Here is a 13,814-nt window from a genome sequence, read left to right as displayed (position 1 = left end):
TCAAATATATACATAGCTCGGCCCAGTTCCGTGGGGGAACCTATATATACATACATATATATATATATATATATATATATATATATAATATCGTTAAAATCGTTTACTTAGTTTTTGAACGATTCCTGTCGATTATACGAATGAACGAATGAACGAAAGAAGGAACGACGAATCCTATCATCAGGATTATCCTATCCTTCGATCCTTTCGATATTTTTATCGAATAAATGGAAGAAAGGCCATTGCGAATGGAAATTTCTCTCCCCTACCGTTCCTACCGACTCTCCCTCCGACTGTCACACCCTTTTACCTATGTTCCATAAAAATGTTCGCGAGAACATAATGAACACGTGTCTTTGAATATTTGTGAATGATAACGTTTAAACGTAATGTTTAAAATATTCCGTCGTTTTTTTTTCTTTTTTTTTTTCTTTTTTTTTTTTTTTTCACGTTTTCGTGATCTTCGCCGTGATCCTCCTTTATCCTTCTACATATTCTAAAGATGATAATCTACCTTGAATAGATATTTTGTTGTAAGATCGTTCGCGCTTCGTATGTTTTGTTGTCGAAGAAAAAAAAAAAAAAAAAAAAGAAAAAGAAATTATTGCAACAAAACACGTATCTTATTTATTTATTTATTTTTTTTTAATTTGTTTCAATGTAAGAGTGCGCGTACGTTTTGTTAAAAAACAAAACAAAAAAATTATGTCAACAAGTCGTATTCTCTTTTCTGTACGTACTTTTTTTCTTCTCTTTTTTTTTTTTTTTTTTTCCCAAATTTATTTCGATGTAAGATTGCGCGTGTTTTGTTAAAAAAAAAAAAAAGAAAAAAAAAAATTGCTACAAGATACGTATTTTCTTTTTCATGTGTACCTTACTTTTTTTTTCCTTTCATTTCAATTTTACACACGTACTGTACGTAAAGTGCTTATTTATATTAAATATAAAAGAAAAAGTTTGAAAAAACAAACAAAAAAAAAAAAAGAAAAAAAAAAAGAAAAGAAAAGAGAAAAAAAAAAAGAAAAGAAAAGAAATACTGCGAACGATTGTGTAATACGATCGTAAAAGATTACGTTTTTATTTGTCCAACGTAGAGAGAGTTGTCGCAGTTTCGAATTGACCTTAAACTCAACTGTTTTCTAGGAAAACAGGACGCGCTGATAAAGTATTTCCGAGTTATGTGTCTCGGAAAATCTGACGATTTCTGTTGATTATCGCAAATTTGAAAGTTTCACAAAAATCCCGTGATGGCCTTCTCTTCGTATACCGGTTCGGATCAATACTTTCGTCAACCACTTGACAAAAGAAAAGCCCGTGGAGAAAGGAATGCCTTCTCGGTAATGTAATCAACAACATTAACATTAATATATGAATTATCACACCGACAACAATATTCGAAAATATACCAATTGAAAGTGTATTATATATATATATATACATATACATATGTACATATATATATATATATACATATGTATATGTAAATATTATTATATATATTATATACAAACAATATATAATATATAATATTATAATATATACACACACTCACACATTATTATATAATATCTATTATATTTATACACATATTATTATATATTAAATATAATTATAATATTATAATTTATTTATTATATATATATATTAAATATTATATATATATATTATACACAAAAAATATATGATATATAATATACATTTATATAATATGTATATACATTATTATATATATATATATATTAAATATAATTGTAACATTATAGTTTTTTTATTATATATATATATTTTTTAAAATATATATATATATATATATTTTTTTTTTTTTATATTATAATATATTATAAGCGTATTTATGTGCAGATTCGAACGGAACGTTTCGAAGTTCTAATTAAATATTTGGCTAATAGATTTTAATACACTTGAAAGAAAATAATTACACGTCCGATACTATGTTGGATTTTTTTTTTTTTATTCTAATTGTTTTGTATTCACTCTGTGTTACAGAATCACGAGTACGGTGGATACGGAGACGAGCCACGGCGAAAGAGGTATAATCTTCTTTTTTTATATCCACTTTTATATACATTTTTATTATATGCACTTTTATATTCATTTTTATATATCATAATATCACACTCACGAGAATGATTCAAAAATTTTCTCATTCATCATTCTCGATTTAATGTATGTAATTATCCCTTTTCTTTTTTTATTATTATTATTTTTTTTCTTTCTTTCTTTTGGAACTTTTTTCCTCTTGTTTATATGTATATATATATATATATATATATATATATATAAAATATTACATTGTGTAGTTATACTTGCAAGTTTTACGTTATAAAATTAAAATTAAAAGAAAAGAAAAAAAAGAAAAAAAGAAAAGAATAAATAAAGAAAAAAAAAAAAACTAGTAACATATAACTACACTATATAAAGAATGAGTATATATATCTTAAACATTTGTTAAAACATTTAGACAAAATTCATTCTAAAATAAAGCTCTAATCATTCGTATTAGGATATATGCGTTTCGTCGTTTTTTCAATATATGTGTGTGTATATATATATATATATATTTTTTTTTTTTTCGAACTTTTCGATAGAAATAAAGAGGATAGTTAAATATATTTCTTCAATCAAGGTCACATATTTACTCGTTTTCTCTATTGTTATATAAATATACTGTTCATGTACGATAAAAAATCGATCGCGCTTGTGCGTTTTGTAAAATGTGTGACCTTAATATCAAAAATTCGATTATCGCGAGAAATCTTTATTCGTTGATTAATTCTGGTTATACACGAGCAAATATTCTTTCTTACTCTTTCTCTCTCTCTATCTCTCTCTCTCTTTCTCTCTCTCTCTGTTGTCAGAATCGATTGGTAAAATTCGTTGTCGACGTTATACGTCACTTTAATTATGTCATCGTTCTATCGTATGTCGTTATCGCACTGATTATCAGTCGCTCGGTAAATTGTCTCGTTAACGGAGTATTGTTTTTACGAATCGATTCGCATGCTTTCAACACGTTTTTGGTATATACCTTCGAAATATGATAACGTGTACATATATACATAGATGCACATATACAAGCATAGATACATACATATCTATATACATAGATGCATACATACATATCTACATACATAGATGCATATACATATAGATACATACATACTTATGCAGTGTACATATGTAAGTACATAGGTATTTGTGTGTGCATATATATATATAGTTACATATTGTTTGAGATGCACAAATTAACGAATCAAAGTTTCCTCTTTTAGTCTTTTTCAATTTATTCGCGATGGAATGCTGTAAATATTTTTCCTTGTATTCTAAGATACTTTGAAAAGTTAATTTAGATTGAATATGAAATATTTTTTTATTTCGCATTCATTCGTGACCATTTAAAAATATTTAACTGCATGTACCGAAAAAATTTTTTCATTGTTAATCTTTTTAGAAAAATTATATGATTAAAGCTTATAATATAACGTATTATTCTTAACAAATTTGATGTATTATTAGCTAATAAATATAACTTATATTTATTTTATATTAGTAATATATCAGTATAATAAGTATATTTGTATTATGACTAATTATACTTAATAAGTATAAGTTATATTGATATAATTGTATTAGTACATCATTATTAATATGACTAATATAGTTATATTCGTTTATACTTATTAGTATAGTATTTCTATATTAGTATTTTATAATTATGTAGCTATATTCATATTCTATATTAGTATTCTATATTAGTAGTATATAACATAGAATATTATTATTTTTTTTCTTATATTTATATTACTATTGGCAATATAATAATATCTTATAATCTATAATAAGTGTAAGTTATACTTTTCGAATCGATTCTCCATTATATCAATTTTTTTTCTTTTTTTTTTACTTTTTTTTTTTTTTTTTTTTTTTAATCCGAGAAACATTTATTATTAGTATATAATAAATTATAATAATATAATTGCAATATATTAAAGTATAAAGTTCATCTTAGAATACGAATTGGTTTAATGTTATATGGAGAAAAAATAAAATAAAATATCATAAAAATTTTATGATAAAAAGAAATCAAAAAAAAAAAAAAAAAAAAAACGAGTGACTTCGAAGTTATATGAATTTACGAAGGATCCGAGTATAGATCTCTATATTAATTAAAATGTTGAATTTATTTCAAGAAGATAAAAAAAAAATTATAAAATTATAATATATATATATATATATATATATAAAAGAAAAATTATAAAGAAGTTTATCCCTTGAAATTACATTTTTTGGTTTTATAAAGATTATAATAATAAAATAAAAGAAAATAAATAAAAGATCTTCATGACGATACATTTTCCTCTTCTATTTCAAGTTGCTTCGCGACGCAACGACGATTATATTTAAAGTCAAATTTGTTGTTTAAATTAATGAAATATTTCTGTATATTTTATTTTTTCAAAATTTCGTTACGTTATACAAAGATCCAATTTTATTCTCTGAATAAATTTTATTAATATTTCGCGAACGTACATTGGGGAAGAGTAACGATGCAGAAAAGTTTGCGAAATGGGGGGAAAAAAGGAAGAAGAAAAAAAAAATGTAGAAAAGAAGGAAAATAAAAGGATTTGCCTAATTTACGTCAAAAAAATGTACTTTTTTTTTTTTTTTTTTTTTTTTTTTTTAATTTACGTTGGTAGAAGGTCCCTCGGTAGTAGACCGTTCTTAGAATTAATGGAGATGCAATTCATCAAATTTCCTTGATTTAGTACGATAATTCGCGCCGTAACTTGAAATATTTTAAAGAAAGAGAAAAGGAGGGGGAAGAAAGAGAGAGAGAGAGAGAGAGGGAAGGAGGGAGAGGAAGAATATAATATACGTTTTTGCGTAATTGCTGTATTTTAAAAAAGAGCATAATTCCTTTTGAAATTTTCACATAACGTGGAAAAGAAATGTTCCTTGAAAATTCTAACAAAAATCTTATTATACAATACTTTCGACATAGGAGACTTTTTTTCTTTTTTTTTTTTTTTTTATAAATTTTACGTACGTATATAACGTTCGTACATATTTCGAGACTCATCAACAGTTCTCCGAATGAAAATTATAATCATTAGTATGACTTATTTAATCCTTTGTAGTCTCAATTTGTTATCGTTTACGCGAAATAATTGTATCGTTAACAAAAAAAAAAAAAAAAAGAAAAGAAAATGTATGGTATCATTTGTATTAGTATAATTATATTGTGTAATAGAAATAAAGGTTTAATAATAATAATAATAATAATAATAATAATAATAATAATAATAATAATAATAATAAATAGTATAACTTAAACTGAAAAGATATTAAAAATTTTTCAGATATATCATTTTTTCAAATACAAATATACACACAAACACATACGCACACATACAGAGGTATTTTTGCGCACGTTAATTAATTTCCAAGTTAAATGAAGTTATATAGGTTAATAAAATTAATAAATAATTCTAAACAATATTCGACGATTCATAAAATTTTAAGAACGTTATAAAATATAACATATAATTATCGATAATATAATATCAGATAATGTCAGATCTCAATTATTAGGTATAATTGAGATACGTATATATATATATACGTAATTAAAAAAATCGGATTAAAAAAATTATATTTTTAAATTTGAGATAACTAAAGATATTTTGGAAATAGCGGATTTTTTTTTTTTTTTTTTTTTTATATATATATATATATATATAGAAGAAAAAATTTGTTCGATTTTGAACGCCGAATATAACGATGTTTTTTATTTCCATTTCGATGGAACTTTTAAGATTATTTCAAGGTCACTTTTAATTGTTCTTTTAAATAGCGTAAATCTACAATTTTTGCTACGACATCTTATTTTATGTCGAGAAAGAAAAAGAAAAAAAAAAAAGGAAAGAAATGATTTTTGTTCGAATAATTTTTATTTTCTATTCAATCTCTATTTTTTTTTTTTTTTTTTTTTTTTTTTTTTTTTTTTTACTGTAGTTAATTTAAAAACTAGATTTAGGCGGATAGAAATCTACGTGTATAATAAAAAAAATGGGTATTACTTTTTTTTTTTTTTTTTTTTTTTTTTTTTTTTTTTTTTTTTTTTTTTTTTTTTTTAAAGAAATAATATAATTTTAATAAATATACATGGTGATGCTGATTCTTCGATAAATTTTCTCAAATACGAATTAATTAAAGATTTAATATTAAGATGAACATAGTGGAAATATTATAATTCATATGTGTGATATCCATTGAATATTCATTCGATTATATAATTTGTTTATTACAATAGAAATATTAGATTGAGATTAGAATAGCCATTCTGGTAGGATATATCTAGCACAGTATATTATTATAGCTTGCAGTCATGTTAGATTTAAATATTTTACATTATTATTATTATTATTATTATTATTATTATTATTATTATTATTATTTCTTTTTTTTTTTTTTTTTTCTTTTTTTTTGTGGTTAACTCAAAGGAAAAATGATCTATCAAGACGTACCAATTACGGGTAGAAGCTATGAAAGAGCTCGCCATAATTGCTTGTAGAAATATTAACAGGAATATTCTATTTACGTACCTATCAATCAATCAATCTTTGATCAAGCGTATTGAAAAGTGTATCGATAATCGAGGCCACCATTTTGTATATTTATTTAAAATAATATTTTTCTTAAAGAAGCATATCTGTTTTTCCTTTTTTTTTTTCTTTCTTCTTTTTGGTTTATTTTTCTTTTTTTTTTATCCACTCTGAGATTTTTTCTTTTTTTTTATGTTCGAACAATATCGTAGAGAATAGAAGTTGGATAGGAAAAAAAAAAAAAAGAAAAAAGTTTTAGACAAAAGTTGATTCCATTTTTTGCGGAAAATAAGATGCCGTTAGAAAAATTAAAGGTTTTCATTAAAAGAAAAAAGAAAAAAGAAAAAAAAGAAAAATCTTGTAATTATCTTGACAATGCTCAATGAATCGAAAATAAATGTAAAAATTTAATTTTACCAGAATCAAACAACTTGTGAAAACAATTATTTGAAAAATTTTTTCTTCATCTCTACTTACTCGAATATTTAACATTTTCTATTAAATAATTGTCAAATAATATTAAATTTTCGTAAAAATATTATCGAAAAGAGATCGAAAGAAAAAAATTTTTTCAGACAATTGTTTTCAAAAGTTATTTGATTCCGGAAGGAATTACGTTTCAGAAGAAATATTATTTTAATAAGTATACAAAATAATGAAATAAGTGATTAAAATGATGGAATAAGAAATAATTAATATCATTATATGTTCGCCTTCGAAATATCAAACAACTTTTTTTTTTCTTTTTCCTTTTTTTTTTTTCTTTTTTTCTTTTTTTAACTTTCTTTTTCAATAATTGCATTGTATCGTTTCTGAGTTAATTAACGTGTCTCAATTTTCCAAAAAAATCTTTATAAGTAAATACACGTATAGAGTTTGTACACACACACACACACACACACATATATATATATATGTGTGTGTGTGTGTGTGTGAAAGAAAAACTTTGACGAATTTCAATGGCATAGATTAATCGAAAGCAAAGTACGTTACTCGAGTAAAATAGTTATCGATAGAAGCGAAATAACATTGGATCGCGTGATAGGTCTCTCTCTCTCTTTCTATATATATATATATATATATATATATATATATATATGTATGTATGTATGTATGTATGTATGTATCAGTAAATCGATGAGAAGGGACGTTCGTGCCGTTATCGAGAATCACAAGAGGTAGATGGTGGTTGTCGTTTGGATGCGGCTGCACGCTTCATGGTATATTGTCTTGGCGTTGATTTGTCGCTTTCACTTTGTTCTCATCCAAAACGAGGAACTATCTTATCTATTTTATCTGAACGCTCATCTATAGGACACACATACACACACACACATACATATATATATATATATATATCCCTAAGCTGTTTCCATGTTAATCGTATTATATTTATTACGGAAAACTTTCTCTTGAATTTCTTATCGTTACGTTTAAGTGTAATTATTTAAATAATTTTTATATCATATGAATTATATATATATATATATATATATATTTATTTGTTTGTTTATTTATATATGATTTAATATATATGTATACGTATATTTTTTATTTTTTTTTTCCAGAGAAGATAACAATAAGCCGAATCACGTTCTCCTATTTACAATCATCAATCCAGTATATCCCATCACTGTGGTAAGTAATAATAATAATTTTTTTTTTTTTCGAATAAATTCTATATAATATTCATTCGTAATGATTTTTAATCGAGCTCTCGACTATATATATATATATATATATATATATATATATCGTCGCGAACTTATCGGGAATTTTTAACCAATTTTTATCGCTTGAGATAGCAATATCAAAAAAGAAAAACAAAAGAAAGAAAAAAAAAACAAGGGACCGTTAAAGCGTGTGCACGGTGTTTTTTTTTTCTTTTTTTTTTTTTTTTATATAAAGCGAAATGCTTTGGGTATGCACTTTGAAAGAGATAGTACCAGGTGGTGGCGTTTATAGTGGCAATTGTGATGGTGGTCGTGGTCATGGTGGTAGTGGCGGTGGTGATGATGGGTCATGGTGTTATGTGGTAGTAATGCCTATGACGATACACTCGAGGAAAGGGCACGTGCATTAACGTGCTTGTATTGTACCGAAGGAAATAGATGATCAATAAATTTCAAATGTCTAACTTTGTAAAAATTTTATTCAGATATCCGTTATAGTCTGGAGTATATATATATATAGTAAAATAATTTTATCCATATGAGTAAACAGTAGATAGACACGGGGACATACACACACACACACACACACACACACGCGCGCACACACAGACACACACATATACACATAATTTACTCGACATGTATTATTATTTGCTCGATTTATCTTCGATATTATCTTCATTTATCGTAAAATTTGTTTTATTTCGACAAACAACGATTGATGATTAATCGTCGTATAAAAGCTTTCGAAGTTTTCTTTTTCGTTTCTATCTGCATATCTATATTTTTTTTTTTTCTGTTTTCTTTTCTCTATCTATCCATCTCTATCTATCTATCTATCTATCTATCTATCTCCAATATCTATCACAAAATAAATTCCATTAAATCAAATCATGAGTCAGTATATTTATTATTCTATATTTTGTTATTTTCGTTGGATTCCATTTAGTATTATAAAAAGATAAAATGCGACAATTTGTCGAGATTATTACTTACGGATATTGTTTTGTAATTTAATCTGTTAACCATAGACAATATTTTGCTTTGGGAAAGTGATCAACGTCAAAATAGACGAACTCTCTATGCTACTCAAAGTTTATTGCGAATTCGCCCATATAGTTTCAGTAATTTCAGTGCTACTTCGGGTCGGCTTTAGGAGGGGAGGCCGACTTTTAGAGTCTGACAAATGTGTCCGCGCCCGAGCAAATAATGACTCCTCTAAATCCCGTCCGTCCAAACCGACTATCGTTTTACACCATTCCCAAATGATCATCATTATGTTAACTACGGAATTATTATCATACAATTTAAAAGGACCAACACAAAATGATCACGGCATTTTCATCCATTATTATTTGTCCATTGAGTCGGAAAGGATTGACATTTAAATTCCGAACAATTTTCGGATGAACGTTACACGAATTCCAATCGATTAATTTGACGTTTTAACAGGTAAAATCACTTCGTGAATTTGAATTAGATAACGTCAGATAATCTTCATAAGTTCGTTGAAATGGAGCTCTTTTTTCTGTCTTTTTTTCTTTTTTTTTTTTTTTTTTTTTTTTGGATATTTACAAAATTAAATCGTACGTCCTCCTCTATTTCGATTGATAACTGCTATTATCTTTTTTTTTTTATTTTTCTTTTTTCCTTTAACTTTTATAATTATTCACGTTTCGTAACAATTTTTTTTTTCTTTTTTTTTTTTGTTTTAATGTGTTTATCTTCGTTTTTTATGAGGATATATAATACTAATGAGATTTTAGAATTTTTGCGAATTAAATTACGAATTTAATTCGCTAAATTTATTTTTTAAAGCGAAAGAAATTGTAAGAAATAATCCGTGAAATTTTCTTATTATGCCATTGATTTACATAAACGATCGATGCTGTGTTAAATAATAGAATTAATAAAAGAAAAAAAAAATTTAGAGTAAGATCTTTAAAATCATTTCTATTTTCTCGAAAATTTTGACATTTAATATAGATATGTGAGAATGACAATGAAAGTTAAAAAAAGAAATGGAGAGATAGATGGAGAGAGGGAGAGAGATAAAGAACATTAGAACGCATTTGATGTGCTATTAATAATATCGATCTATAGTAATAGCCAAAGAAGTGAGAAACATGATTACTTTATAACTTCAATAATTGTTTTTATTTCGTAATAATTTTTATTTATTATTAATGTATTTATCTTTGTTTTTAATAAGATATAATACTGATGAGATTTTAAAATTATATCATTTAGATAGAATAACTAATTATGACGTACTTGGAACTTTTTCTTTTATGTCGTTGATAAATCCATATTTACGATCGGTACGATATGTTAAATAATAGAATTAAAAGAAAAAAAGGAAAAAAAAAAAAATAAAAAAAAGAAGAGAAAGGTTCGTAAAGTTCTTGTATATCTCGAAAATCTTGACATTTAACATGGATATAAGTGATGGTAAGAATGAGAATGAAATTAAAAAAAGAAATGGAGATAAATATGAAGAGTTAGAGAGAGAAAGACAGAGAGAGAGAGAGAGAGAGAGAGAGAGAGAGAGGCGAGGGGAAGGGAGATAAGAAAAGAGCATTAGAACGCATTACTGTGCTATTAATAAAGTCGATTTATAGTAACAAAGAGAGAGAGAGAGAGAGAGAGAGAGAGAGAGAGAGAGAGAGAGAGAGAGAGAGAGAGAGAGAGTGTGTGTGTGTGTGTGTGAGAAAGACAATAACATTATTATTTCATAATTGTGATGATTATTTCTATTTTGTAATTTTTTTTGTATTTTTTCTGTTTTTTTTTCTGTTTTTTTTTTATTTTATATTATTTATTTATTTTCTTTTCTTTATTAATATATTTATCTTTATTTTTAATAAAAATACGATACTAGAAAGAGATATTAGAATTATATCGTTTAAAGTACAACGAACTGTGAACTTTTTTCTTTTTCTTTTTTTTTTTTTTTTTTTTTTTTTTTTTTTTAGCTGACCCAAATAAACGATTGGTGGGACATTAAATAATAGAATTTAGAAAAAAAAAAAGGATAAGAAAAATAAATGGTCTTTAAAAATTTTTCTATTTCTGGACAATCTTGACATTTAACATGAATAAAGGATGATAAGAATGGGAATGAAAGTTAAAAATGAAATGGAGATAAAGAGAGAAAGAGAAAGAGTGAGAGAGAGAGAGAAAGAGAGAGAGAGAGAGAGAGAGAGAGAGAGAGAGAAGAAGGAAAGAGCATTAGAACGCGTTACTGCTCTTCTATTAATAATGTCGATTTATAGCAACTAAGGGAGGGAGTAGGATAGATTCCCTATCGACTCACGTTTTGATAAATAAAAGTTAGCTGGAAAGCATAAAGCCAAGTAAAGTTTGTTTTTTCGATACGGATCGAGTTAACTAAACTGACGTTTTTTAATCTGCCCCTCCCCCCTGCCCTGCCCTGCCCCACCCGCACTCCACCCCCACCCATTGCGTCATTAAAACGCAAATTAGTTTTACTTCGTCAATTTGGTCTTTAAAAGTCTTTTTTTTTTTTTGATCGAAAGTAAATATTTTATATAAATAGATCTAGAACGGCTTAATTCGTGTTTTGTATATTTGCGTATGATCGATGAGAGAGTTTTGTTTTATCATTTTAATAATTATTGCAAATTTGTTAATCAAAGTTACGTTGTTATTTTCTTAAAGAATTTCTTTGTTATTTTTAATAATAGAATAAATATCCTCAATGAATGGGTTTTGAGTTTACTAACTTGCGTTTTTTTATCCGTTTGAGTTTGGACAAAGTGACTGATTTTTTTTTCTTTTATTATTTTTCTTCCTTGTTTTTAATCATTTTAAATTTGATAATTTTTCGAATTCTTTAGAAAAAGTTGTTCGATTTTTTCAAAAGTATTATGAGTACTTATGTATTATACAATATGTATTATTAAAAGATACAGTCCATTTTGAAACTGGAAGTCTCTGATAAGAACAGAAACAGGAAATGAAAATTTATGAGTATATGCATGTAATATATACACATACATATATACGTACATATACACGCACGCGCGTATATATATATATATATAAATTGGTACATCTATGCATATATGCATTCATATATACATACATATATATATACATAAATACATACATACATAAATATATATATATAAAATTTAATAAAAAAATTTAAAGATACATGAAAATATTTCATTAACTCGACAAATTCGTATGTTAATCCCTACGTTATATTTGATTTGATCCGATAATAAAAACTTTCTAAAGAAAAATTCACATTATTTAACTGACATTATTATTTAATGTGTATTCACAAAGTTTAAATTATTTTTATTTATCCGCACGATACGCGTTTTATCATAAATTTCTTTTTATAAAATTATATTAACTTTTCTCACGTTCGTTACTTTCTAATGGGGGAAAAAAAAAATATCAGAAAGAATCGAAATTGTTCGCGAATTGTTCACATGCAAAACTATGAATCTTCTTATCAATTATTTCAAATCAATTAATTTCAACTGTGTTATCCACACGTTGTACAAACACGTATTTAAATTTTTTAATAAGCAATTTAATGATTCGTTTAATGATTTTATTAATGATTTTATTTCTTTACGAGGTAAAGAAATTCTTTTTTCGATTCGTACTTTAATATTAATGATTTGATTCGATCGAGAACAATGCCTTTTTCTTCTCTCTCTCTCTCTCTCTCTCTCTTTTTCTTTTTTTCTACTGTTCCCTTTCTTTTCTCTTGAGCCTGAGATCAAGGATTTTTATCTCGCTAGTAAAAATAGCTGACCTCTGATGAGCGATAAACCCGAAAGAGTTGATACCTCAGGTGAAGGAATCGTGAAAGAGGAATATATACGAATAGCCGAAGGAGATCTATTTCTTGAAATAAAAGTGCGAAGAATGGTGTACGTGCTTGTTATTTGAGATAAAACGATATTTATTTATCGATTCTGATAATATACGATTTTCTTCGTAGAATTTAAAATTAAAATAATCAGATATAACTGCAACATTGATCTTAGTAAATTAACATTTATTATTGGCTTATACTATTTAAATAACGACAGGATGTTATCATTCTGCGTATATTTATTTTTTGTAATTTTTTTTTTGTATTTATTTCTTTTTTTTTCTTTTTTTTTTTTTTTTTTTTGTAAGCATTCATGTATTGGCACACTTGTTATAAAAAAAGTTCCATCTCAATGTTCATGTGCGTGATTTAACTTTTGATATTGTTCGTATTTGATTTTGATTATTTCAAAGTAAAATTCCATGTATGATTTTTCATTATTCTTATGTTCTTTAGTATTTATTTAAGTATTGTTTTATTAAATACATTTAAAAAATTTTCTATTCATATTCATATTAATTCTTAATTTTTATAATTGCAATACGAGGGATAATTATTTTATCTGTAGATTTTTTTTTTTTTTTTTTTTTTTTTTTTTTTTTTTTTTTTTTTTTTTTTTTTTTTTTTTTTTTTTTTTTTTTTTTTTTTTAATTATAT

At 25.2% G+C, this 13,814-nt stretch overlaps 1 protein-coding gene across 3 annotated transcripts in view; it reads left to right on the top strand.

Annotated features, from left to right (window-relative positions):
- The window catches only part of LOC124954738 (heterogeneous nuclear ribonucleoprotein L-like), a 42,383-nt gene that overhangs the window by 14,919 nt on the left and 13,650 nt on the right, over nt 1-13,814 (top strand). For 2 of the 3 annotated variants that reach the window (XM_047508096.1, XM_047508097.1), the window contains exons 2-4: nt 1,144-1,337; nt 2,005-2,048; nt 8,192-8,261. In XM_047508096.1, coding sequence (XP_047364052.1) covers nt 1,248-1,337; nt 2,005-2,048; nt 8,192-8,261 — 204 coding nt within the window. In that variant the 5' untranslated portion in view covers nt 1,144-1,247. The remainder of the gene's footprint in view (nt 1-1,143; nt 1,338-2,004; nt 2,049-8,191; nt 8,262-13,814) is intronic. The other variant, XM_047508098.1, reaches the window with a different exon arrangement.

The sequence above is a fragment of the Vespa velutina genome, chromosome 16 (genome assembly GCF_912470025.1).
Source record: "Vespa velutina chromosome 16, iVesVel2.1, whole genome shotgun sequence".
Classification (NCBI taxonomy): Eukaryota; Metazoa; Arthropoda; class Insecta; order Hymenoptera; family Vespidae; genus Vespa; species Vespa velutina.
This window is presented reverse-complemented; position numbering and strand designations above follow the sequence as displayed.